The sequence below is a fragment of the Gymnoscopelus microlampas genome (genome assembly GCF_963454915.1).
Source record: "Gymnoscopelus microlampas genome assembly, chromosome: 1".
In the NCBI taxonomy this organism is placed as follows: Eukaryota; Metazoa; Chordata; class Actinopteri; order Myctophiformes; family Myctophidae; genus Gymnoscopelus; species Gymnoscopelus microlampas.
The window spans coordinates 36,803,898-36,830,025 of record NC_139962.1 but is presented as its reverse complement, the minus strand read 5'-3'; the positions used below and the strand labels follow the sequence as shown (position 1 = coordinate 36,830,025).

At 40.9% G+C, this 26,128-nt stretch overlaps 3 protein-coding genes across 4 annotated transcripts; 1 reads left to right on the top strand and 2 right to left on the bottom strand.

Moving 5' to 3' along the window:
* Positions 1-860: 860 nt before the first annotated feature.
* Positions 861-12,228, bottom strand: LOC311052300 (protein C19orf12 homolog). 2 transcript variants are annotated; one of them, XM_084067189.1, is made up of 3 exons: positions 12,145-12,228; positions 3,059-3,230; positions 861-2,006 (listed from the first exon to the last, which is right to left on the bottom strand). In XM_084067189.1, the coding sequence occupies exons 2-3, from the start codon at positions 3,216-3,218 to the stop codon at positions 1,741-1,743; spliced, it is 426 nt and encodes a 141-aa protein (XP_083923315.1). In that variant the 5' UTR covers positions 3,219-3,230; positions 12,145-12,228; the 3' UTR covers positions 861-1,740. The 2 variants fall into 2 exon arrangements, with proteins under 2 accessions (XP_083923315.1, XP_083923316.1); XM_084067190.1 differs by having other exon boundaries at positions 12,156-12,171.
* A 4,680-nt stretch (positions 12,229-16,908) lies between these two features.
* Positions 16,909-21,492, top strand: LOC311042223 (tumor protein p53-inducible nuclear protein 2). The gene is made up of 4 exons (XM_084052829.1): positions 16,909-17,038; positions 19,158-19,292; positions 19,441-19,594; positions 20,356-21,492. Exons 2-4 carry the CDS (start codon positions 19,169-19,171, stop codon positions 20,582-20,584), a joined length of 507 nt encoding a protein of 168 aa, XP_083908955.1. The 5' UTR covers positions 16,909-17,038; positions 19,158-19,168; the 3' UTR covers positions 20,585-21,492.
* A 222-nt stretch (positions 21,493-21,714) lies between these two features.
* LOC311042217 (uncharacterized protein F13E9.13, mitochondrial) lies at positions 21,715-25,608 on the bottom strand (the record flags this gene model as incomplete). The annotated part of the gene is made up of 6 exons (XM_084052814.1): positions 21,715-21,911; positions 24,008-24,135; positions 24,406-24,556; positions 24,862-25,042; positions 25,364-25,446; positions 25,536-25,608. 6 exons carry the CDS (start codon positions 25,606-25,608, stop codon positions 21,721-21,723), a joined length of 807 nt encoding a protein of 268 aa, XP_083908940.1. The 3' UTR covers positions 21,715-21,720.
* Positions 25,609-26,128: the final 520 nt, after the last annotated feature.

The window sequence follows — 26,128 nt, the reverse complement described above, 5'->3', positions numbered from 1 at the left end:
AAGATGGCAGCATTTCTGTCTTGTTAATCTATGTCGCAGAGAAGGGCTGTGGACAGTTCCGAAAGATTCCTAGTATGACATCATTGGTAGGCAGGTTTGGTAAAAAAAAAAAATATATATATATTTCAAACTATTATTTAAATGTTTATTATGCAGGCTATATATTATGGCTTCTATATCAGCATGCTAACTTTCCAGGAATAGAAAGGCTGTAGTTTATATTAGCTTGGAATCCCCATTGATGATATCATTGGTACAGGTTTTGGTAGGCAGGTTTCTGAACTGTCCATAGTCCGCACCAATGTGACGCAGAGTCAGTATACGTAAATTGTACCATCTTAAAATGAGCATTAGAGTGGAGGACCAATTATATGAAGATAACGTTGAAAATGGGTCAGATGCTCCTTTAATCCCTTAAAGTCAGCCATACCAGCCCTGACGAAAAAGCATAGTCATTTTGTATTTTAAAACAAAATGCCTGGCACCAGAGGGTTTAGGGCGCGCTCCCACCGCACTTTTATTTTACTTCTGGGGCGGAATCTGCCAATGCTCTGTCAATGGAAATGCGTGGATTCTTGGAAAAAATCTGCAAGACCATGAATCCACACATTTGCATTGACAAAGCATTGGCAGATTCCGACCCAGAGGTAAAATAAAAGTGCGGTGGGGCCGTGCCCTAGGCCTTAAACTTTAAGGTATTCCAAATGTATGGGCAATTATACAAATTCTGTGCATTTACTTCACAGGTAAAAAACAGCACAAAAGGTCAGAAAAAATACATTCAAGTCTTGCTTGATGGGAGGGGAATCTGAAGACACTGCAGGTACTATAGCGTGACATTTGCATTTGCATACTATAAATAGAATCTGCCATGTTTTTTTAAGAACATGACAGATGAAACCAAAACTGGTTCTGCAAGTGTACAAAAGGCCATCAAACAATAACACTTCCTTGTTGGAACTTTGGAAGGCACTCAAAAATACAAAGTTGAATACAAATGATAGTTTCCAAAATTACTCAAATTATTAGGATCTACTGATTGTCCTTCACCACTTAAACCCTCTATATACTTAGTACATTTGACCGAGTGAGTTCTGCACTTGGATCGCTCTTTTTCCCCCCTCTACACCAAATCCCTTCGCTGAAAACAGCCTACAAGCTCACAACGCATCACAATACGTGTTGTGAGCTTGTAGATCAGCTACTTTTGGTGATAATTAATTCCCCCCAGAATATGGATGCTAGGGTTCAAGTGGTTAATCATAAACAACTCTTGTAGCCAGCCACCAGTAACAAGTGATATGAGTGGTTATCTGGTTAACTGGTAATCATTTCAAATATGCACATATCCATTGTCATTTTAACAATTTACTGCAGCACTCCTTCCATAGGTCTCACGTGGTTGTTCTTTGCCATAGAGGTTAGCCTACTAGCTAGAAGTTACATTTTATGGCAGTTAAGTCAATAAGTAGTCAGTTAGAATATTCCTCAAATATTCCCCGAAAATACAGCAGCCATACGTTTTAGGCACGTCAACGTCAATAAAGTACACAGGACTTTTACTATAGTTCTACTTGACAAGGTCCTGGTCCTGTGTCAGTCTTGTCCACGATTAACAGTCCATAATCACATACAAATCCTTTGTACATTTGAGAACAATTCACAAGTTCAAGGCGCAAGATCTCAAAGAATGGTCGTGTATCCTTTTCCATTTGCCAGATGCACAAAAAAAAATGCAGATCAATCTCCATAGCGTACCTCTGCCCTCATCTCCTTGGCGACATAGCTTAGTAATGCAGCAGTGACCTGTTGCTGGAGGGTGGCGGAGCCCATCACTAGAGCAAGAAGCTGGGCCACGTCAGTCCAGTCCAGATGTCCTACGATGGCCACAATGTCGGTGTAAAGCTTCTGCTGCTGCTGAGGGGGGAGCTCAAGCAGGATCTGAGGCAGGGGCCTGAACTGGCCACTGGTCAGCCAACTGCCCAGCAGACCACCCACTGCACCACCTGGGAGAGGACAGGAGGTGGGATATAGTCGAGGTAGACACACAGAGAGAGAGCGAGAGAGAGAGAGAGAGAGATTCTTATATCCTATCATTAACAAGTATAAAGAGAGTAAAATTATTGGGTTTTTGACTCTGACAAGAGGAGTACAATCATGTGTGTGTGATGAACTATCATGGAAAATATACAGCATGTTGAGCAGATGGTAATAGTGCCACCTTGTGCTTTAAATTGGACATTGCCAAACGTTTTAAAAGGCAAGACCACTTTGGTAGAGTTTTTTTGGTTGTTACCTTGCCATGATGTAACTCCAAAAAGGTGAATAAAAGATCAAAAATAATTGCGCCATTGATTAGAAATTGAGAATTCAAAATATGCTCCTCATTAACTTTGACATTGTACGGTGAAACAGCTCTAAAGGTCACTCTTTTCGCACGTAAACGAACGCAAACAAAGTTGATTCAGACAAGAACATCACAAAACCCAGTACTGTTAGTTTTTTTTATACAAATTTTAACTTCCAGCTATTTTTATTAGGAAGAAAACACGGACTGGATCTGCAGATCCGGATCTTCAAATAGTAAAATCAACAGGAAGTTAACATTTTTATTAAAAACATAAATAGTACTGGGTTTGGTGATGTTCTATATTGTCTGAATCAGCTTTGTTTTGTGTTCGTTTACGTGATAAAAGAGTGACTTTGAGAACTGTTTCACTGTACAATGTAAGTCAATGAGGAACATATTTAGATTTTTTTAATCAATGGAGCAATTATTTTTCATTTCATGTCCACCTTTGGAGTTACATCATGGCAAGGTAACTAGACAACCCAAACCTCTACCAAAGTGGTCTTGCCCTTTAAGCTTTATTTATACTTCCAAAAGTCAGGTTAAAAGCTTTGCGTGTCCCTTGCCGAAATAAACAGCTTTTTCAAGTGAAAAGCCCAACAAATGTTTTTCTTGAAAATATGCTATTTTCAGCATGCAACTCTTATAAATAGTGGTAGCATAAATAGTATAAAATAGGCTTTCTGTCCAAGATCTGATTTGTCTTACCGACAGCAATTCCTGGAGGCCCACCAAGCAGCCCCCCTAGAAAGGCAGTCCCTCCTGCCACGATGGCTCCTTTAGTAGAGTTCTTCACAGCTACTTTTATCTGCTGGTCGGCTGATATGTCACAGCACAGACGCATAACGTCATCCATCCGCGGGGCCATTTCAACCGCTGCCTACAGTAGATTAAGACATGGAAGTGTGAACTCTGTGTGAAGAACTCAAAATAACCAATTAAACTTTTTTTGTGTAGTCATATTTGCTCCCCATAAATGTTAGACACACTAGAAGTAGTTATTTTAAAAAGCTACTTAAAACATAAATTGATGATATATTTTCATATGTGAGAAATAGATTTTTATCTGTCAACAGCGGCTTAGGAGGTAGAGCAGGCAACTGGGAACCAAAGGTTTGATTCCCAATTCCACCTAGAATCGTACTGAAGTGTCCTTGAGACACTGAACCCTGGTGTGGCAGGTTGCATCAGTGTGAATGGGTGAATGTGAGGCATACATAATTAACACTGAAAGTTATCTTTGATAACCCATCCCCTTTATGATCATCAATGTGTCTGTACATGGACAAATGTGTCCGTGGCAAGACTTGGCCTTGTCTGTGGCAATTCTTTAATTTATAGTTATTTACATAAAATGATGATGTTTTTATTTTGACCATAAGACCCAATTCAGTATCCTGGTTTGCTTCAGAATATGTATGACACTGATTTACATGACACTATGGCACATTAGGAGTCCCACTAGGACAGTGGTTCTCTAACTATTTATTTTCAACGAACCCCATAACTCTGAGAGTGCACAAATGGAACCGAATGGATCCCATTAGGATCCATTTGTGCACTCTCAGAGTTACACACCTGTAAAGGTCATTTAAGGCTATAACTCTTTAAGTGTTTCTGGTAATATCATTTTACGCTCATTTGTATGTCCATGGCAAAAATAGAATTTTGACAAAAATGTCCACCACAAGCCAGCATGGCGGTGATCCCTGTTTATGACCAGCTAAGGGGGTTTAATACATTGTGCGAATCAAACCACCATGCCAGGTAGGAAAATCTAACCACTGAGCTAAATATGTACATGAATCATTTTCAGATCTTCTACATACATAGGTTACTTGAGATTCATTGAGGTTGTTGTTTGTTCTCCATGATTCAGTATCAGTAATAATGCCAATACAGAGTGAGAACGTTAGAGCCATGAATAGGTAACGTGTTCACCGAGTAATCAATAGAATAGTGCTTGTTTTTCTAATTGTGTATGTCAACAGTGCCCTCTTCTGGCAAATGAATGCACATCTATTTTTCAGCCATGGCATGGAAACAAAAAGCGAAACTTAACTATATCCTTTTTTCTTTCTCAAACAGTCAAACTACTATAACGGTACAGTTTCAACAACCATTCTCTTAAAAGCACAACAAGTAAATACAACGTGTATCTAAATACGAACGTTATGCTAACTGTGTATCGTGTTGCGTGAATTCTGACCCAGCTATGATAAATTACCATATGTGAAGTCTAGACAGACTGCTGTCCTCGATATTCGCCATCATCATAGTGTAGAAACTACACTACCAAGGGTCAGGGGGCCTATGGATAATTCCTTTTCTACGCCAAGTTCAAAAAACAAAAAAGCCATATCCGTTTTTCATTCTAAAGCAAACAAACAAAAAAGGCCTCTTTTTCCATGTTTACTCTACAAACCCAGAAACACTAAAACGACACCAAAGCGGTCCCTTTTTTTGTTTTTGCCCATTCTTTTTGTCATTCTTTGAGGTGCAACTGAAGAAGGAATAAGGTGTTGCTTTTCGCTTTTTTTCATGTTGAGAACTCGGATCCAAAACGGAAGTGACGTCATTTCACCGTTCTGCCTTACAGAATTAATAAACGCCAAATCAAGTCAAAACTGCCCGCTTTTTCATTTTTGTCTTTTGCATTCTATCATTATGTAGGCTATTTTGGGACTAAAGAAGTCAATTGGCGTCATAGTGTTTTCCTTTTCAGTTTCACAATTCGAAAAACCCAAATGGATTATTTTATTTTGATTTATTATTTATTTCCTTCTCAGTAAAAAGAGAGTAAATTGGCGTCATAGTGTTTTCCTTTTCAGTTTCACAATACGAAAAGCCCAAATGGATTATTTTATTTTTTATTTATTATTTATTTCCTTCTCAGTAAAAAAGAGACAGTTCACAACGTCACGGGAGAGGTGGGGCGGAGGCGGGCATGAGGGTATGGAGTGGGCGGGGTGAGGTTTGGGGTTTATGGACACAGTTTATGGAGGTGGAGGATTTGGGAGGGGGGGGGGGCTTTACGTCGGAGCGGGGGGGGGCACAGTTTACATGCATTTTCTTTTTTTATTCTTTTTTTTTCTCACTTTCCCCAATAATTGTGTTAAATTGAGCATAACGTTTCATGTCTTTAAACAGTAGGTGATTAGCGTAGTGGTTAGGCAGTCAGAGCTGACAAGTGTCGGTGTTGCGCCCCGAACATATCTGCGCTGCAGTTAGCCCCTACGGAACCTCTCCCTCCGCTATGTAGCTCCGAGATGAGGTCCCTCTTTAGTTTCTGCCGTATGCTGTAGGCCTTGTCGCACATTTTCCACTTTACATGTTTCTTACCCCTTTCTGCACATCGTATCCAAAAAGTAAAGCATTTGCGCCACTCTCTCAGATGTTTAAAATTTTAGCTGGCAATAAAATCTATCCAACGAGTTGAAGAAAGTATTTAATTTGCCTCGGTTTTCATCCGGTTCCAAAATATTTTGCATTAGAAGATGCAATTCAACATTGGACCAGTAGGGTAACCAGTAATGTTATCTCTACGGGCGCAACTCTTGCGCAATGTCTTAAAAACATGGAACCGGATGAAAACCGAGGCAAATTAAATACTTTCTTCAACTCGTTGGATACATTTTATTGCCAGCTAAAACTTAAAACATCTGAGAAAGTGGCGCAAATGCTTTACTTTTTGGATACGATGTGCAGAAAGGGGTAAGAAACATGTAAAGTGGAAAATGTGCGACAAGGCCTACAGCATACGGCAGAAACTAAAGAGGGACCTCATCTCGGAGCTACATAGCGGAGGGAGAGGTTCCGTAGGGGCTACGCTGCAGTGTGAGCTTGTGGATCTGCAAAGCGATCCTGATGAATTATGCTTAATGTGACATTGTACTGATTGTAGCCTTCGTCTGGCAGAAGGGGGGGGGGGTAATAATAATGAGAATAAAAGTAAAATCCTTCAAATTATTGAATGATTATAATTATAATGAGGTAGGCTCTGTCTGGCTCTGCTACATGGTCAGTCCATAATTACTATTCACAAATGGAAAGGGGGAAAACAGCTCGTTTACAGCTTCTTATACCACCCAATAGTTTACATTTTGATTTATTCTCTGTGGCTGCGGTTACATGGACATCATGTATTCATTCAGAATGAATGAACTCATTCTGAATAGAGGAATCTGTTCCATAGTTCCACTCACCTGTTTACATGGGACCTGAATAAAAGTATTCCTCGATTACATGACCCAAAGCATTCATTCGCAATATAACGTTTGACATGTGCAAAGTGGTCCCCCCCATTAACTTCAATACGAGGCGGAGGCAGTCACGTGACTTTCTCTCTACGATCTCCCCATCATCACGGTGAAATAACACGGATTACAATTCCGTAAACACACAACTAGTAACCCCCAACGCCAGGCCCTGGTGTAGCGGTCCGGACACGCTCCAAAGCTCCAGCATGTTGCGGATTCGAGTCCCGACCCCGACGCCCTTTGCTGCATGTCACTACCAATCTCTCCCCATTTTATGTCAAACTACTATCCTATCAATAAAGGGCCAAAAATGTATCTTTAAAAAAAAGGAAACCCCAAACGCCAAAAAAACGAAATGATATCGCTTCTGTATTGCATTTTTTAATATTTAAGACGTTATTGTAAAACGCGTTCATTCTAGCGTTTGTGAACGGCGCTCTCTCACAAATGCAAAATATAAGGTGCTTGTCCCAAATGTTAACTAGGTGTCCGAAGTATTTGTGCAATGTATTAGTCCACGTTTTTCAATAAAGAAGTGTTTTAATCCCGTCTGTGGCCAAACGCCATTTCCCCCCTCGTTTACTTTCTGTTTACATTGAGTGTAATTCCGGCTTTCACCGGATGCGCCCCGTCACTACCAGCCATTGGGAACTTCCGACAGAATCGGACACAGCCAATTTACAATGACACGTTGGAATGCGTTAATTTCTCGCGTTTGATATGGTTGGCCACTGTTCCATAAATTAGTGCCAACATTTCACCATAGATTTCCTCAGTTAGGCTACAACTATTCCCTACGTTTGGTCTTTTGATTAATTAAACCTTTATGGTGAATCTAGTTGAGATTAAGGCTTAGTTAAACTCTGGGCATATGAGCAGCAACACTGGCCTCGCATTAGGCGTTCAACACCGTATAACGCACATGAAAAGTAACCATTACAATTTATAAAGGAGACTCTTTTTTTTAACATTAAACACATGAAAAGTAGACACATTTTCAACATATAAAAAAATGATGGTAATTTATTTTGCCCAGTTATTGTAATAACAGAAGTTGCCACGCCAAAACATTACGACGACAAAAATAAAGAAATAAATTAAATGAAGAAAAAATAATCAACATTATGGCCACTCCGGTTGGGTCTCAGAAGTGTGTGAGTGATAAACGTAAATTATATAATTAATATGGCCTGTAATTATCTAATGCTGCCAGAGAGAACCACAATGTTCTCTATTTCTCGCAAAAGTTTAGAAAGACATGTGTCCATGGCACGTCAGTGCGCCCCAGCCATGATTTTTGATTGATAGCATATAATAGAAGGCATGGGCATTTTAGCATTTTTGGTTGTGCATGTTATAGTGCCCTTGATATCAAAACGTTTCCCCGTTAGTGGTGCGTAAAAGTGTGCCTTTTCGGTTCAATTACATTATGCGCATTGGCATTTTAGGGATGAGATCTGATTTGACAACTGTTTGTCTAATATTAGGAGGATGTTTGTAGACAACTCTGGGCATGTCCTTGAAAGTAGTGGCCAATTTTGGGTCGCTATAGGATACCAATGTTCGTTTATTGTGCTTTCAAACTCCTTACCAAGGGCTGAATATTGTACAATGCATAAGGGAGCGCTACTTGGGGAGGCGTCCCGTTTGGACTCTAGGGTAGCCTAATACAGGAACATTAACTAGAGAGTTCACAGAATAAATACAAATTTGAATTAGAGCAATCGCTTGAGAAATGACATGGGGTCGGGGAACTGAGGCAAGAGGAGACATCATAACATACACCGGACCCGACATTCGTATCATAGGCCTACTGTAGGCATAGGCCTGTAGCTTTGTATTGCCTTGAAATAAAAGATTATTTGACAGACATGGCTATGTAGCCTACATGTTACTAATTATTTGGAATGTTATATTATTGCAACCGCTGCAATATTGATTGTAATGGATTCATAAAATGCAATGGAGAGGGAAAGGGCGCGCACAGTGCACCATGCGTAATGGAGCGAGGGAGGGCGTGTTATGACATAACAACGGTAATAACAACGGTTATAACAACGGACTAATGTTAAAGTCCGTTGTTACTCACGCCATAATCCTCTCAGGAGCATTGCATGTAAAATCCAAGACACACAGTCAATATAGTCTAATAGGCTGCTTTTAAATCTACAATAAAATGACAACGGATTGTCCCCTCTCCTGCTTGTCGTTCCGTGATGATTTTTACTTTTTTCTCACCGTCATCCACTCTTATAATATCAACCATTAAGCACAGTCAGCTGGCTGGTGTCAATTATCTTTCTATACTCAATGATAGCTGATGGAGGAGACTCAGGAGAGTAGACCTCAAAACAATAAAATAACCAAATAAATATCCTATAGGCTAAATTTCGTATACCGGGCAATTACATCAATGAGAGAGCGAGAACGAGAGAGAGAGAGAGAAACGGAGCGAACGGAACCATTCAACACCATACAGGTTCGGTTTAGCTCAGGATAGACAATTCATATTTTTTTCCTGCCCTTTGATAGGCATAGGCTACATGAGAGAACATTAAATGACAACTAGATACAGTGAGTGTGTCCAATCCTACTACAACAGCACTACAAGGGACATTCATTCCAATATAAAATAAACTTGCAGCGGGGATATCATTAGGCTACATTAGAGGCAGTTGCGCATCATTGTTAAAATAAGTAACACATTTAACATAAGCCCATGATTCCAGCCAGGAGGAAAGAACTGGAGAGTAGGAGAGAGGAGAGTGAGATAACAATGGGACTGGGAGAGAGAGAAGGTACCAAATGCTTTTCTTTTCTTTCTTTTTTTTTTGCGTGTTTGCGCAGCCCGCACCATCCCGTCCCTCTGAAATCTTGACTCTCCCGCTCGCCCCGCGGTCCAACCCGCGGGCTACGGGTCAGCCCGCGCATCACTAGTGCCGAGGAACACCTATGGCGCAGGGTGGATGGACCCAACTGCGATGCTGACGGCCCCAACGGAGGTCTCACCCTCCGTTTTTAAAAATAATCCCTGCAAGGACGACAGACCCTGCATTCAACCCGTGTGTGCACCGTGCGCTATGCTAGGCCTACTCTGCGCAGAAAGAGGGTTCTCGTCACAGTGAATGAGTTACAGCATGTTTCAAAGCATTTTCATAATAGGCCTAACACAAGAAAAACGTGACATTCGGCATAATGAGTAGCCTAATAGGCCTACTTTCTACTTTAAGTATATTTTGATGCCAATACTTTTGCCATAAATGAGCGTGCCTTGTTTCATAGACTGTACGTGTTGCTCTCTCTCCATTTATTATTATAATGACCATTAGCGGTCACGTGTTTATGTATTATTATGTATTATCATAATGACCATGTGCGAATGCGCGATGACGTCATCGTACCTACATGAGAAATGTGACAAGTATGTAGGCTAGTTTTACCGTGTCTGGTACCAATATAGCTCTGGTTCAGAGCGTTAGTGAGTTCCCTCTAACGCTCTGGAAGACCCCTCGCTCTGCGCATGTACAAGGAATTCCACTGCCCTGCCAGCGTTCAAGTGTAGTGAAAATAAACTAAACCATTTCGCTACTCACCGAAGCAAAGGCTGTTTTGTGTTGTTGAATGTCTATTCTCCAACCCCGCACGCCTAAACGCACCCCACCTACTCTGTAAAATACACTTTTTGGGCAGAAAATAAAATATGTCAGCGAGACGGACATTATTTGTATTTACTCCACAGTGCCCTCTACAGATCTGGGGGATTTGAACTTACCATTAACCAAAATGTAGAGGGCACTGTGGAGTAAATACAAATAATGTCCGTCTCGCTGACATATTTTATTTTTTAGGCGTGCGGGGTTGGAGAATAGACTTTCAACAACACAAAACAGCCTTTGCTTCGGTGAGTAGCGAAATGGTTTAGTTTATTTTCACTACACTTGAACGCTGGCAGGGCAGTGGAATTCCTTGTACATGCGCAGAGCGAGGGGTCTTCCAGAGCGTTAGAGAGAACTCACTAACGCTCTGAACCAGAGCTAGTACCAATACAAAAAAATAAACTGGTCTGAATTAATCCTATTTCACCGTGATGATGGGGAGAGCGTATAGAGAAAGTCACGTGACTGCCTCCACCTCGTATTGAAGTTAATGGGGGGGGGGGTATTCTCCTATGCACGGAGTTTCAGAGTTCCTAGTCATCTATGCACGGAATTGCCGTTCGTCAATCCGTGCTATTTCACCGTGTTTGGGGGGCGATCCGCTTGCGAGGATTGCCTCCTCCCATGCCCACCAGGGGAAGCTCTGCCCCAGGTAGTGGAGCCGGGCGGCCCCTGGTCCATGCCCGGGCGTAGGCGACAACCACTTTGCGCATGTCAAAAGTTATATTGCGAATGAATGCTTTGGGTCATGTAACCGAGGAATACTTTTATTCAGGTCCCATGTAAACAGGTGAGTGGAACTGTGAAACAGACTCCTCTATTCAGAATGAGTTCATTCTGAATGAATACATGATGTCCATGTAACCGCAGCCACAGAGAATGAATCAAAATGTAAGCTGCCTATTGGGTGGTATAATAAACTGTAAACGAGCTGTTTTCCCACTTGTCAGCTCTGACTGCCTAACCTACGCTAATCACCTACTGTTTAAAGACATGAAACGTTATGCTCAATTTAACACAATTATTGGGGAAAGTGAGAAAAATAATAATAAAGAAAGAAAATGCGGTAAGCTGTGCCCCCCCCCCTCCGACGTGAAGCCACCCCGACCTCCCAAATCCTCCACCTCCATAAACCCCAAACCTCACCCCACTCCATACCCTCATGCCCGCCTCCGCCCCGCCTCTCCGGTGACGTCTGTCTTTTTTTTTTTTTACCGAGAAGGAAATAAATAATAAATAAAAATAAAATAATCCATTTGGGCTTTTCGTATTGTGAAACTGAAAAGGAAAACACTATGACGCCAATTTACTCTGTTTTTACTGAGAAGGAAATAAATAATAAATCAAAATAAAATAATCCATTTGGGTTTTTCGTATTGTGAAACTGAAAAGGAAAACACTATGACGCCAATTGTACTTCTTTAGTCCAAAAATACATAATGATAGAATGCAAAAGACAAAAATGAAAAAGCGGGCAGTTTTGACTTGATTTAGCGTTTATTAATTCTGTAAGGCAGAACGGTGAAATGACGCCACTTCCGTTTTTGATCCAAGTTCTCAACATGAAAAAAGCGAAAAGCAACACCTTATTCCTTCTTCAGTTGCACCTCAAAGAATGGCAAAAGGAATGAGGCAAAACGAAAAAGGGGACCGCTTTGGTGTCGTTTTAGTGTTTCTGGGTTTGTAGAGTAAACATGGAAAAAGAGACCTTTTTTGTTTGTTTGCTTTAGAATGAAAAACGGATATGGCTTTTTTGTTTTTTGAACCTGGAGCAGAAAAGGAATTATCCGTAGGCCCCCTGACCACCAAGGTTCACTTTCAACGGCCCAAAATCACATCACAAATCGACGACATCAAAAGTCAAAATGTCATTTCATACCGTAAACGTACTAGCAGTAATGAAGTCTCTTCCACAAGTCAGGACAGGAGCGAGCTAGTGTCAGTGTGACTGGTGGTCGCAAGGAATTATGGGAACGTATACATCCGTTGTGATGACACACTTTACTACACTTTCTTTTTTTATTGATTTTGGTCATCAGTTCACTATGCAAACAATACTCCATGCGCATAAAAACAACCACAACAACAACAACAACAATAATTATTACATAGTTATGACCAAAAAAGGCTGAAGCTTGTTCCGCCTACCCTTTCAACATAAAGTGCATACATGACAAATAAAGAAAACAATTTAAGTCTCAAAACAGAAAAAACAGGAGAAGAAAGAAATACAGAAAAACAGAGCCCGATGTTTTTTGCTTCATAATCTATGATATATTTATATAATAATAATAAATGTTTTTATTTTATTTTATGTTTTCATAATTCATAATATAATAATCATAATAGTAATACATGATCACATGTATTATTGTTATACATGTAAATACATGATCTTTCTTATTTATTGATTATTATATATTGTTTTTATTTTATTTATAAATGCACATATACTGTAGTGCAGTCACAATCTATTACACATTTACACTACTATGCATGCATCCATCATTGCCTGGTTTAATAGTCATGGATGTAATTTGTCCATAAAGTTATAAATAACTTCACTACAGTGCAACAATCTATTCAGAGAAATGTAACAAGCGAAGCTAAGTAAAATATGGCAAAAGTTGTTTTTTTACAGCGTGGTTTTGCAGATCCAGCAGACAGTTAAAGATGTTTTAAAAAATATGTATGTATATCTTTTTTTTTAAACAGCAACACATCTAATTCGACTCCATAGAATTATTCAATAAAATAAATACATACTTTTTATTTAAGGGTTTGAGGCCTATAAGGATCGAAGCCTTATTGCATCTCTTGGCTCTCATTATTATTCTTCCGCCGTTTTTTCTGTCCTGGCCCAATCTGGGAACCCATCACCAAATAAAAAAGGAAAAACGGCGCCCTCTGCTGTTTTTTACTCTGGGGGGAGCAAAATGGAGCACCCGTGCGCAAGGAAACCGGGGTTTTGGTCTGCCTTCAGCCTTTCACTTCCGGTGGTGCAACTATGTTTTCATTCCCACTAACAATATTTCTACATGGAACACTAACACCACTTCTCCCAGAGAACATGGATCGTTTTGGTTATAAGCCCACTTGTTTCTATGATGAAAGAGCAAGTTGAAATGGGAATAACTTTCCGTGGTTTTGTCTGCCCCGAGGACGCTATTGTTAAATGAGTTTCGGTTTGTTTCTAGTGGGGAAGGATCGGCAGACACATAAATCCCGCCCACTACATTTGATTGGGTAAAGCGCGGCCTGCTTCCTGATCTGAAGGCACGCCCACTTGTAGGCCAGTGCGTACGCGATATGACGAACCCCCCCGACAGATTCAAGCGGAGAGCAGAATCTGTTCTTGAGAGATTAGTCCTGGCCTAACCGTGTAGTCACTTTTTACGAAACTCAGCAATATGGTACGAAACTAACAACCATTGGCCAAAGGGTGGCGCTGTAGCACTCAATTGAAAATGCCAACTTTGAACAGGTACAACTCATGCCCTGTTTGACCTACAGCCATGAAACTTCCATACACACATGCGTCTCCTCATGCCTAACAACTTTCATACTCTGACTTTTGACCTCTGACCTTTAGATCTCCCACCATTTTGAATTAAATGAAAAACAGTAAAAATCTATAGCCTCCTGGGATCTTAGAGCAATCTGCACGAAACGTTTTACATATGAACTTTGGACCTATGCCGACAGATGTGAGCAAGCAGATTTTCCATAAGTGAAAACGTTAAGCTTTTATAAGCCAATGAATATTGCAGTTTTATGAAAATTATTCGTCTGCCCCTAACACATACATGCAGACTCACATTTGTTTGAAACTTTGCAGTAATGTAGAGGGTCATTCCAAGTATCACTGAAACCAATCTTACTCCAATTGGTCAAAGGGGGCGCTATAGCAATTTTTTGAAAATGCAAACTTTAAACGGGCAAAAGTCATGCCTCGTTTGGCCGACAGCCGTGAAACTTGCTTACACATGTGTCTTGACTCATGAGGAACACATCTATCATTTTGACCAGTAAGCTCCGCCCTTAGATCTTCTGCCATTTTGAGCAGTTTGAAAGACACTTAAACCAGTTTTTCTGCCCGGAGTTTTGAGCAATTTGTGTGAAACGTTCCACACACACTCTATGGACCATTATCTGAAAATCTCAGTCGAAGAGAAGTTTGTACGTAAAAGAATAAAGCATCCATAGACCGCCTCCAATTAATCCAAAATGGATAGAATATTGGTTATTATCTATGCCTGGACCTGTTAACCAGGTCCAGGCGAACGTGTCACATCACTCCAATCCTGGCCTCCCTGCATTGGCTTCCTGTTGCCTTCAGGGTTAAATTCAAGGTCCTTGTACTTATAGAGCTCTGCATGGTCAAGCACCAGCATATTTAACCGACCTGCTAGAACGATATGTGCCGAGCAGGACCCTAAGGTCAGCCGACCAGGGTCTGTTGGCCATCCCCCGAACCAACTACATAACCAGGGGTGACAGAGCCTTTCAGGCTGTTGCTCCCAGACTCTGGAATGCTCTACCACAGGCACTGAGAGCCGCAGCGTCTGTGGGCATCTTTAAGAACCACTTGAAAACCTTTCTGTTTGGTCATGCTTTTGTGGAATATCTTTGACTTTCTTTTTTATTTCTTCCTTGTAATATGTCCTCTGTTTTTGCATTATTGTCTCCGCCAGGAGACTATGTTTTCGTTCTCGTCCTTCCGTGTGTCCACCAAGCTAACATTGGTCAAGCTTCACGTGACACGTGACAATATGTTGAAAGTGTGTGCTTTGATTGGCTAGCGAGACCTTGAAGTGAGGTAAGACAGGATTAATCAGGAACAGTACTGGCGGAGACCTGTGCTCCGAGGAGCACATTTTCTAGTATTGTACTGTTTTGCTGCTGTTTTTTGTTACATTTGTTGGTATGTGAAGCAGAGGCGTTCCCAGAAATTACATTTAGGCAGGCGAGATTTTTTTCTCGACTATTCTCTTTGTATTTTTTTCACTGCCTGTTTTTCAGTCTTTTACTTTATTTTCTAGGGGAGGCTAGATTTTAGTTGGGCAGGCGGCCGCCTGCCCTGCCTCTATGGTGGGTACGCCACTGATGTGAAGCACTTTGTGAGTTTTCTCTGTGAGAAGTGCTATATAAATAAAATGTACTTACTTACTTAGAATCAAGCCTTCATTAGCCAAATAACATTGTAAAGGGCATGGCTTCATTAAAAAAGGAAGAAAAATCATCTTTGTGTGCTCCTTTCTCACTGCTGTCTGTCTGTGGATCGAATAGCTCAGTCGGTAAAGTGCTGGTAATGTGCCAGCCTATGAGGTCAAGGGTTCGATTCCTGTAAATGGCCATGGTTTGAAGTGTCCATGAGTGAGGTTCTCAACCCCAATTGCTCCCCTATCCACAATCCCTCTGCTCAGCTGGTGAGAATGCTCATTTGTTAATTGCATGGGCTGCTTTGTCTCAAGTTCAATCTATTCTGTTTCTACGTCTTATTGTGCTATTGTTGCATATCGCTTTTTGCCTTATCCTTCGAACCCGCTTATTGCTGTTTGCAGCTATATTTTTTTATGAAATCAGTCGAAGGAATACCAAAACGCTCGACCCAAAACACAGTTGCCCCGGGACAAATCCGGTGACCTCGGAACGGTTGCCACCTGGTATTCCTAAATGCAACCTCAGTGAACTATGCCTAAACAGTGGCTAAACCTAAACCTTATTCCTAAACTTAACCTCAGTGAACTATGCCTAAACCTAACCTTATTCCTAAACTAACCTCAGTAAAACGGGGCCAAACCCTAACCTTATTCCTAAACGTAACCTCAGTAAAACGGTGCCAAAACCTAACCTTATTCCTAAACTTAACCACAGTAAAACTATGCCTAAACCTAGCCCTAGAATGTCTGTGATCTCACATACATTTCATGTATTCCAAATACACAGCCATAGATCGGTCCTAAGTTAGCAGACTGATCTCCATGGCATAAAAGGTCTGTGCTGCGCGTGTAGTCTGTGTACACACCTAATAATTAATTCCTAAGACTTGGAGTCAGATATTGTCCTCTAGTTTCATATCCATTGAAAGTTCTGGCAGAAAACGTGTGTTTTGTAAAATATCTCCTCCACTTTTCCACAAGCTTCACATGGACGACATTCTCTGTCAGCGACGAGGCCGGTCCTGAAATGACAGCTGAACTGAACATATGAAAACATCCTTTGGGAACAGTCGTTTGAGAAGCACAAACATATGGAGTACACAATTAACAGCCGCGTTGCGATTGGTGTGGGGTAATTAATCACACCACCTGCCCATTTGTGTGCCCTTACATTTGTGCTTCCCAAAGGAAGTTTTGAAATGTTCAGTCCTGCACTAATTTCTGAGAAAATCTTCCATGTGCAGCTCGTGGAAGCTGGAAACTAAACGCACGTTTTCTGCCAGAACTTTCAAATGGATATGAAACTAGAAGACAATATCTAACTCAGTCTGCCAACCGGGCGGCAGTGGTGTTTTGGTCATTACACTTACACGGCAAATGGGGGCCAGCGTGTTTTGGGGCGAGGCTTCAACCACATCAACCACAACTTCTGTGTTGGTTACTCCGCCTTATTGGGTGGGATTTGGTGACGTCGACATTACAGGGGTAAGAACTCCGACTGTGATAAACAAGTTTGAGATCAAAACAATCCTTGAGGAACACTTTGTGCACATAACTTGTCCCCCCATATATCCACCGTCATACTCCAGGAGAAGCATTGTTTTTCGCAAGGTAAGATACATTCTGTTATTATTATTAGATCAGCGTACATTTTTACGATCAGCTTCTGTTTTCCTCTGTTCCCATTGTTCTCTAGCTGGTTTGTGTGGTGTCTGTCTGTCTGTCTGTCTGTCTGTCTGTCTGACTAGCGAGCAGCATTTAATGAACTGTAAATTTGATATAATGCCGTACATCAAATAGCTTTTCGATTGATCTCGACGCTTGTTGTAACGGCCATGTATTTTTTCCAAAAGCAAAAGGCGAATGCAAATCTCCGTAACAGCAGCTAAGTTAGGCTTAATAGGCTACACAACACCGACTGTTGTATCATTTTGCTTTCATATTAGGTCAATATTACATCTTCAGGTTGTTTAGAGGAGGGTTTGTTACAGACTGGACTTTTCAACACGTCGCTCTTTGGCAGGCAGAGGTGTTTTAGATTCCAGACAGAAACAGACAAGTACAAGCAGTGGTGGAAAGTAACGAAGTACATTAACTCAAGTACTAATACTTAAGTACAATTTTGAGGTATTTTGACTTCACTGTAGTATTTCCAATTTTCAGTACTTTTACTTCTACTGCACTACATCTCAGAGGCAAATATCATACTTTTATTCCTCTGCAATTATTTTAAACTTTAGTTTCGTAGATTTGTATTGTTATTACCCACTTTAGCCCTACATTTCAGCCATTTGAAAATAGCTCACAATGCAGTGCGACACAAAATACTTTTTTAATCCATTTTATCCATTTGAAAACTTGTGAGATGGGACATTCTGCATAATGAGTACTTTCTACTTTTGGTACTTTAAGTACATTTTGATAATTTGATACCAATACTTTTGTACTTTTACTCAAGTAAATTTAGAATTCCGGACCTTTACTTGTAGGATTTCTCTACATTGCAGTATTGATACTTTTACTTAAGTAAATACTTTTTCCACCACTGGTACAAGGCATTCAGACAGCCTTCTGTTCGAACATACCCAACTGGTCTATTTGTGTATGGCTATTATTTGTGTTGCCATTTACATAATGGCACGAAGCTGAAATGTAGGGTGGCTGTGTGGTGACATTAAGTTGATAGCATTCAGGATTATTTCATGTTTTAAGATCGGAAGTTCTTTGGCTTCTCCAAGAAAGATACATAAACAGGTTTTACACATTATATAATGTTGTTGCCAGAGTATCAGGTGATAAGAGTCATTTGAGCCTCACATGTCACACCACCTCTGGTTGAATTGATCCATCCTTGTGGGTGGGATGCTTGCTTGATTGGCCTCGGATCACTGTCTGTCCATCTGTTAACAACTTATATCTACTCCTGTTTTAGCCTTGATACAAGACTGTCATATATTATATGACCGATGACCCGTCTTGATCCAAGGCTACTCCTGTTTATCAACTGAAGTAATAGAAGCACTGAAGCAGGAAACTGTGGGTGACACCAATACCTAAACAGCTGACAGCGAGTCATCTCAGCTGCTCCTGTGACTTTGCCCTTGGCATAAACTCACTTGATCAGGGAGAGGTTTAGTGTGTTTTAACGTCTGTGCCAAAGAGGACTAAATGTACTGTATGTAGTCCCAGGCAGCCATGATATTCCCAGTGATGGTCTCAAGGGGGAGCTCTTTATGCTATTTGATAAAGTCTGCTACCTACATTGACACCTGACAGAATACTAAAGCAGGAGTGATTATGTTTTGTGCATTTTGTGCATAAATCTGGCTTGGTTGGGTGTCCTTACTTTACACTGCAAAGTAATGAAAGTATAAACATATTACAAATAAAATATAAAGAATAGTTATCTACAGCAGCTAGTCAGGTCGATATTGATTGATTGATTGAATATTTAATTAAACAGAAATGCAAATAGCATGAGTACAGTCATACGCTTAGTCTAAAAGGATAACGCAAAAAAGTCCAGTGGACTTGTTTCCATTGAGGTCGTAGAAGAGTCACTAAGGGATTATTATTTTTCAATGCTTTTATAAAAAAAAGTAAAATTAACATTATTAAATAATGGTTTTATTTATGTATTATTTAATAAGTAATAGATTGTAAAACATAAGTTAAAAGAATAATCTTTACATCAATCCAACCCACTCTTGTTGTTTTCTTATCACAATAGAGGGTGAAAAGATGATTGGAAAGATCCTGTCTCATCTGCTTTGGAACACTGTTGATGAATTTGAAGCAGCAGAAGACAGCTATGAGGAACTGATGGAGCGTGAGGAGGGAGGATGGGTCATTGTTAATGTCCAAGGTGAGAAATAAAATGTAATGATCAACTTGTACCGTCACTAAGCACTGATGACTAAAGGCCAATTTTAGTAAAGAACATGTCAGAAATACTTGTATTTAGGTTGGATTTAAATGGATTTAAGGTTTTACTGTGATGTCTCTTTGTACAGAAAACAGGCCACTGTCGGTTGCAGAGGCAGATCCCCTTGAAAACCTGCTAATTGAACACCCCAGCATGTCTGTCTACCAAATGAGATGTGGGGTGACTGGTGAGGAAGATGATGAGGAAGAGCTGGGCTCTGATGAAGAAGAGGACTCTCCAAGGTTAGTTTGCATGTATACACCGCACACTCGCACAGCACCCATACTCATACAAAACTGGTATGGGGTAACACTCAACCGTTTTCTATAATAATTTGTCACTTTGCATTCCAGACGTCACATGTAAAGTTGGAAGGTCCTAGGGGTGTCTGGGTGGTGCAAGGGTAAAGTTCCTGCTGACCACTGTGGAGATTAGGGTTTGAATCCGCCACGGTGTCTCTGGCTTGGCTGGGCGCTCCAACGAACACAATCATTTTTATAGGTGGGAAGCTGGTTGGGGAGGGTGAACAGTCGGGATTTTATGTGGGAAGCTGCTTGGGGAGGGCGAACAGTCGGGATTGTAGGTGAGAAGTTGGTAGGGGAGGGCGAACAGTCGTGTTTGTAGGTGGGACGCTGGTTGGGGAGGGTGAACAATCGTGATTGTAGGTGGGGGTTGGAATTTCCGACTTCCAAGGGGTCTGTTGTTCCATTGGTGTAGCTGGAACCAGGTATTTTCTTTATCCAACCATTCCCTACTCAACAGCTAATATTAAAGCTAGCTACTATTTGGGCAACATTACATAGCTAACGGAACAATTTAAAAAAAGTGTTGCTGCTTTCAGTATGACCGGCTGCTGTGACGTCCACATGTACAGATTTCAGAAATTATGACCAAGTTGGAACTCCAACTGAAATGGCCGTTACATGGCATTATTTTGGACATGTCCTGAGCGCAACCTATTACCTAAGCACACATTTTAGTCCACCACCCCTTGTTTCTACAGGTCAGTTGCAGTGAGGCATCACATCTCCTGGCGCCTGGCGGCCTGGGGCATTCCACTACCCTGCAATGTCCAAATGCTGGCAGTCCAGAAGGCAAGAACTCAGGCAGAGCGCAAGAAGTTGAGCCGCAGTGCCCTCAACAGACAGAACCTTACCAAGACACGCTTTTCCCCAGCAGAGAAACGCTATGGGCACTTCAAGCAGCCCTGCCAGCGTCTCTACAACTACTAAACAGTGGATGACTAGCATTGTGGGTGTTCCAGGTTGACTCCGTTCAAGTGCAATAGGCTGGCTGTGTTGGTGAATCACAAAATATTTTCCTTTGTTTCACTCGTGTTGCACCACCATGAATGATTTTCAAAACAACGTTATATGACATAAAGGTTTCACCACATAAAATGTAATATTCAATGAATTTCACAAGTGTGCAGCTATATCTAGCTAATCACAGAAGGATATGAGATCCACCACTTCCTCTCTGTATCAAGAGGCGCTATAAAGTATGAACCACAGCATTCACACAACATAACATAACTGTAAGATTTCAGATGCAGATTTCTGTGTGCAGCCTGAGTTCAGTGTAGGCAACCTGCAATGTAACCCACATTCTATCCTTTGTCTAAAGCCACTGAGTTCAAAGACCTTTGATCTCCTGACATTGTGAATGATCAGCCCCTCAGGTTTGATAAGCACAAATGACATAGTTGCTAGCTAGTAAAAAAGCCTTTGTGTCAGTTGAAAGCAGATGAGAGATTTGACTTAAATATTTTAAGACTTGTGTAGCTATAATTAGGTGTAGATCTTGGAAGTTTGATGTGTGTGTGAAAGCTATTATGTTATTGTTACTGTTACTATTACACAGTGTATGGCACTGATTGAAATGTGGAAAATGTTGTATTCTAAATGAGGGTAAAATGGCTTTGTGCCACATTTTGATAGATTTTTCAGATGCATTTGTTTTAGAATTTGTGCCATAGATTTAGATGTGACTTCTCTAAAGATTACAGAACCACTGTTAAATGTTTTGTATGCATATGCTATTTTATACTTCTTAGATGACACACTTTTGTTACACAAATTTCTTGCTTGTAAATACAATTGAATACCATGTTTTGTTTTTATCTCTGGATATATTTATAATATGACAAAAAAAAAATGGAAATAAATATTGTTTTATTAAATGGTTGGCAGTATGTATTTCACGATACAGGAAAAGTATAATGTGTAATAAGGTCTATTTGTACAATTCTTTTTTCATATTAGTCAAACGCTCAATTCGTGATCCATACAGTTTCACCATGTCAGTAAAGAAATATGAGATTCAACACATTTCTCTCAAGGCACTGATGTGACATCAGAAACTGACATCAATGTCGAAGTTCCCGCATCTTATTCATGAACCTTTTCACTCGTTCCGGGTCTACAGCGTTGGCCCAGTGGCCTCCCTGCTTGAAATGAGAGCCAATGATCATGCCATTTGCTTCCAGGTAGTGTTCCACATTGTCATAGGTTACTCCTGAGCCTATCAGTACTGGACTTGTCACAGACTGGGCAACAACTGCAAAAAGAGAGAGACAGGCAAAAATATTTGATGTATCAGCTCAATTTATGCAATTGTATATGTGGTTGCTCTCTGCCCTTCAAACATTACACATTTTCTGCATATACCCACTCACTCTGCTATGCCTGTACAGGTCTGCTTCTCTGCAGGATATTTCACCATGGATATAGCTTTGACCTTGCATATTAGCAGTTCTATACAAACAATATTTCATACAGAATCAGGCATGCCAAAAATGTAGATAAACGACATTTCCATGTACAGTATTACACTGCAGATCTGATGTTTATGCTTAAATGGTGATATATGTAGACTTATACACTCAATATAATATGATTGTCATGTGATTAAGATGAAACTGTCAGATTTTTCAGATTCCATTCTGATTGGTTACGATTGGCTTTCAAACTTTGCAGGAGGGGCCTGTTTTGCACAAAATGTCACAAATCATGAACGCAGTGTCCAATTGGCATGAAACTTTGTACGCACACTGCCAGTAGGCCAAGGAAGAACATTTTGCCACCCCAAATGTTTCAAATCGGCGCAATAACAGGTCGCAACACAGACCTCGGTAGGCAACCTGGCCTGGCAGGGATCTGAGCTCTGAGGAGCACACGTTTATTTATAAATCCATATTTATGTATGAATGTCATTCAAATGGCCTTTTCAGTTATCAGTAGTTTACCCAAACTGGGGACTAAACAAAGGTAGGCTGTTGTCAATGGACCTTGGACTTTGTATCAGCTGACCTCCAACCTGGCAGGTGAGCTAAAGTGTCAGATTGTCTGGCTTGTGCTTGCATGTTTCTGTTGGTTGAGAGAGAGACAGAGAGATGAAGAGCAACATGCACACTGCATCTTGATTTTTTGTTTACAAATGGATGCACGTGTGAGTGTGGTTGTGGGGGTGTGCATGCACTCAAGGTCGCATGCTTGTTTCATTTGACTGTCTGGCTGTGATGAAGTCATGTGTCCTTTCCAGGGTACGGGGAGCAGGAGGCTTCCTCATCATAGCATTGGGCTTGCAGCCAATACCAGCTTTTATGGACAATGGTTTAAGAATGGAGCAGGAACTCAGTGCATAACACATAAGTGCATAACTTAATAGAAAGCACGAGAGAGAGAGAGAGAGAGAGAGAGAGAGAGAGAGAGAGAGAGAGAGAGAGAGAGAGAGAGAGAGAGAGTGTGTGTGTGTGTGTGTGTGTGTGTGTGTGTGTGTCATGTGTTATTTGTATTTTATGCGCAGTACAGTCCGTTGAAAGTGAACACCAACTAAACAAGTTCATTTATAGTCAACTTGTGAACTGGAATTCTGGGGAATCATGGTTCATGGATTGAAACTATGAGGATAATCCATTACGTCTCAATTCAGGGAGGTTAAGTGCTTGCCAGAGAGAGTCAGAGAGAGTGAGGGTTAGAGAGCATATAAAACCAAGGTGTCTCTGCTGTGAAATGTGTATTTATTGCCAAGTACATGGTAATATCCTCACAGCAAATGGATACATTAACGGAGGATTGTACTGTGTACTGTACATTTACACATATACCCAGGATTTCACCTTTGCATTAACACATCCTAGCCATTAGGAGCAATGGGTGGCCATTCTTTGGCACCTGTGCTCCACAGCTCTAAGGCCAGTGCCTTCTGGTCAAGGGTTGTGGCAGGAGCCTGTAACTAACAGGCCTATTTTATGAATACATTAATGTGCATGTGGAGTGTGTAGAGTAGACAAAGGGAGAGAGTGTGGATCTGTTTGGTTGTGTTTGTGTGGCAACCCGTGTCAGAAGTAGATGCTAAGCATTCCTATTAGAGAGACAGCGAATGGAGGCTTCAGACGTGCACCATATTGGGTGACTGCTGAATGTAAACTATACCCTGCTGACAGGAGGTGATTCACTTCAGCTTGCAAAAAAGGAGAGAGCCCTCTGGTGGACAGAGGATGCACTCAAAAGGGGGAACACAAGGAATAGTGATCTAAATCTGCACAATAGCATTTAAAGGCTGTGTAGCAGGTTACAATGACATCCGAAGAGTGTTGAGTTATGACAGTGTTGTCATATTTAGTGTGATTTGGGCCATTTTTGTGACAACACCTTTGAGTTCCTCTGGGTCTGCTTGCATTCCAGTGGCAGTTCCTGTGATGACCAGTCCATCTGAGAGGAAGAACTCAGCAGCTCTGGCTGTCTCTTCTATGGTCATGTCTGATGTCAGGGCATGAGAACTGGAACAAAACAAACATAGACACACACATAAACCTGTATACACATCAAAATATATATATAGCACACATTTTTTTGTATGCAACAATGTGACTCTGATTAAACATAATTCCAGGCTAAAGTAGGGTTATTCTAAACAATGTCCTATCTACTGAGATGTGTAAAACAATATGTGTATTAAACAATTTGAGTGGAGGGAAATTCTGCATAATCCCAATCCATTTCGGGAAATCACCTCTGTGTCTAATATGCAGCCAAATGAATAATCTCACCTGTGTTTCTTTTTTATATCAGTAAAGATCTGCACATGCTGAGCCCCGATCTGCTTGCGGTATCTCAGCAGCTCACCAGCACATGCATTCAGAAGGCCCTCGTCGGCCACGTGGGAAAAGACATATCCCTCTGCCCTGATAAAATCCAGACCTTCCATAAAAAACATCAGAGGGCTATGTTTAGACTCCCTAATCAGAACATGACATCAATAGTATCTCCCATGTCAAATTCTACTCTATTCTATAACATAACATAACTATGAAATTCCAGAGTCCAGGCGCTAGAGAATGAAATTGGGTGCTGAAAGTCCAGTAGCTACAACACTGAATGAGTAAGACTAGCCACTGACTGACTAAGAGTTAGTGTGATCTGCTTGTATAGGCTATAACACAAGTTAAATATTTGCTATAACTTATGTATGTGACAGTGCTAAAGTGCTAAATATGAACGTGAACCTGAAGCCAGAGCTACTGCCAGTGCGGGCTGGTTTGCTGCGGACAGTATTTGCACTCCAAGAGGCAGGGACGGACAGAGGCCCCTCACTGCGGCACACACAGCAGTCATGGAAGCACACACCTCTGGACCCACCGTGAAGGAGTAAGGGATGTCATGCATGTTTTCAATGATCAGACCATCCTGATAGAGAACCATACAGCAATAGTTATTGGTGCACTCTTACTCCCAAAGACAGCACAGCACTATTAATAGTCGGAAATTAATCAACATTAAAACACACTGGCAGCGTGCCGTGAACTTGGCTTTAGTACCATATGGGATGAAGCAGGACAGTGCCATATGCACATACTGTAACTCTACATAGACAGCATAGGATCATAATGTACAATCAACAGGACATGATCATGCCACTAGGGAGATAACAGTAGCCTGTGTAATACTATCAGATACATGACCAGATGAATAGCCAAGTGATTTGTGTACCAACAGAAGAGTACTTACAATCCCTGCCTTTTGGTAGATCTCTGCTTCTCTGCATGCTTCTTCAGTGATCTGTGAGATGCTCATACACCCTAAAGGCGTGCCTAAGAGGATATACAAACATGGGTACAGGTTGAGAATGAGACATGATATTGTCTGAAATCTATATTAAAAGGAAGGACAAAGAGTTTACCAGGTAAGGCTTTAACATGGATCATCCCGATAACCACAGATTTTAGACGTCCAAAGAGGTCCACAAATTTCATGTTCATATTTTCCAAAAGCAAGAATGTTGTAAGCTACTTGTTCGCCCCTATACTTTGTTATCGCGAAGAAGATCACGTGATATGGTCAAAGTTCATATTTATTTTACTTTAGTTTCAAAACTCATTTCATGCCAAATGTAGCATGAAACTGGTAATAAATAAAAGGTTATGTTTAATAACAAGTTTAGTTGTACTTATGGGATGGGTGAAATGGTGTGACAACTACACATTCTGAAATAACATAACATAGCGTTAGCCAAAAAGGGCACCCTGGCTTAGCGCTAGTCCATAGCGTTAGGTGTTCTTCTTAACCACGCTATGTTACTTTTCAGTCGTTCCCCGCGATAGTAAAAAAAAAAATACTCTTTCGCTACTCACCAAAGCAAAGACGGTTTTAAGACGTTGAACGCCTACTTTCCTTAGTGGGAACACTCGGGACCACCCACCTCACGTCTAAAATACATTTTTTTTTACCAAAATATAAAATTATCCATTGGATGGAAAAATGTTTGTTACTCCA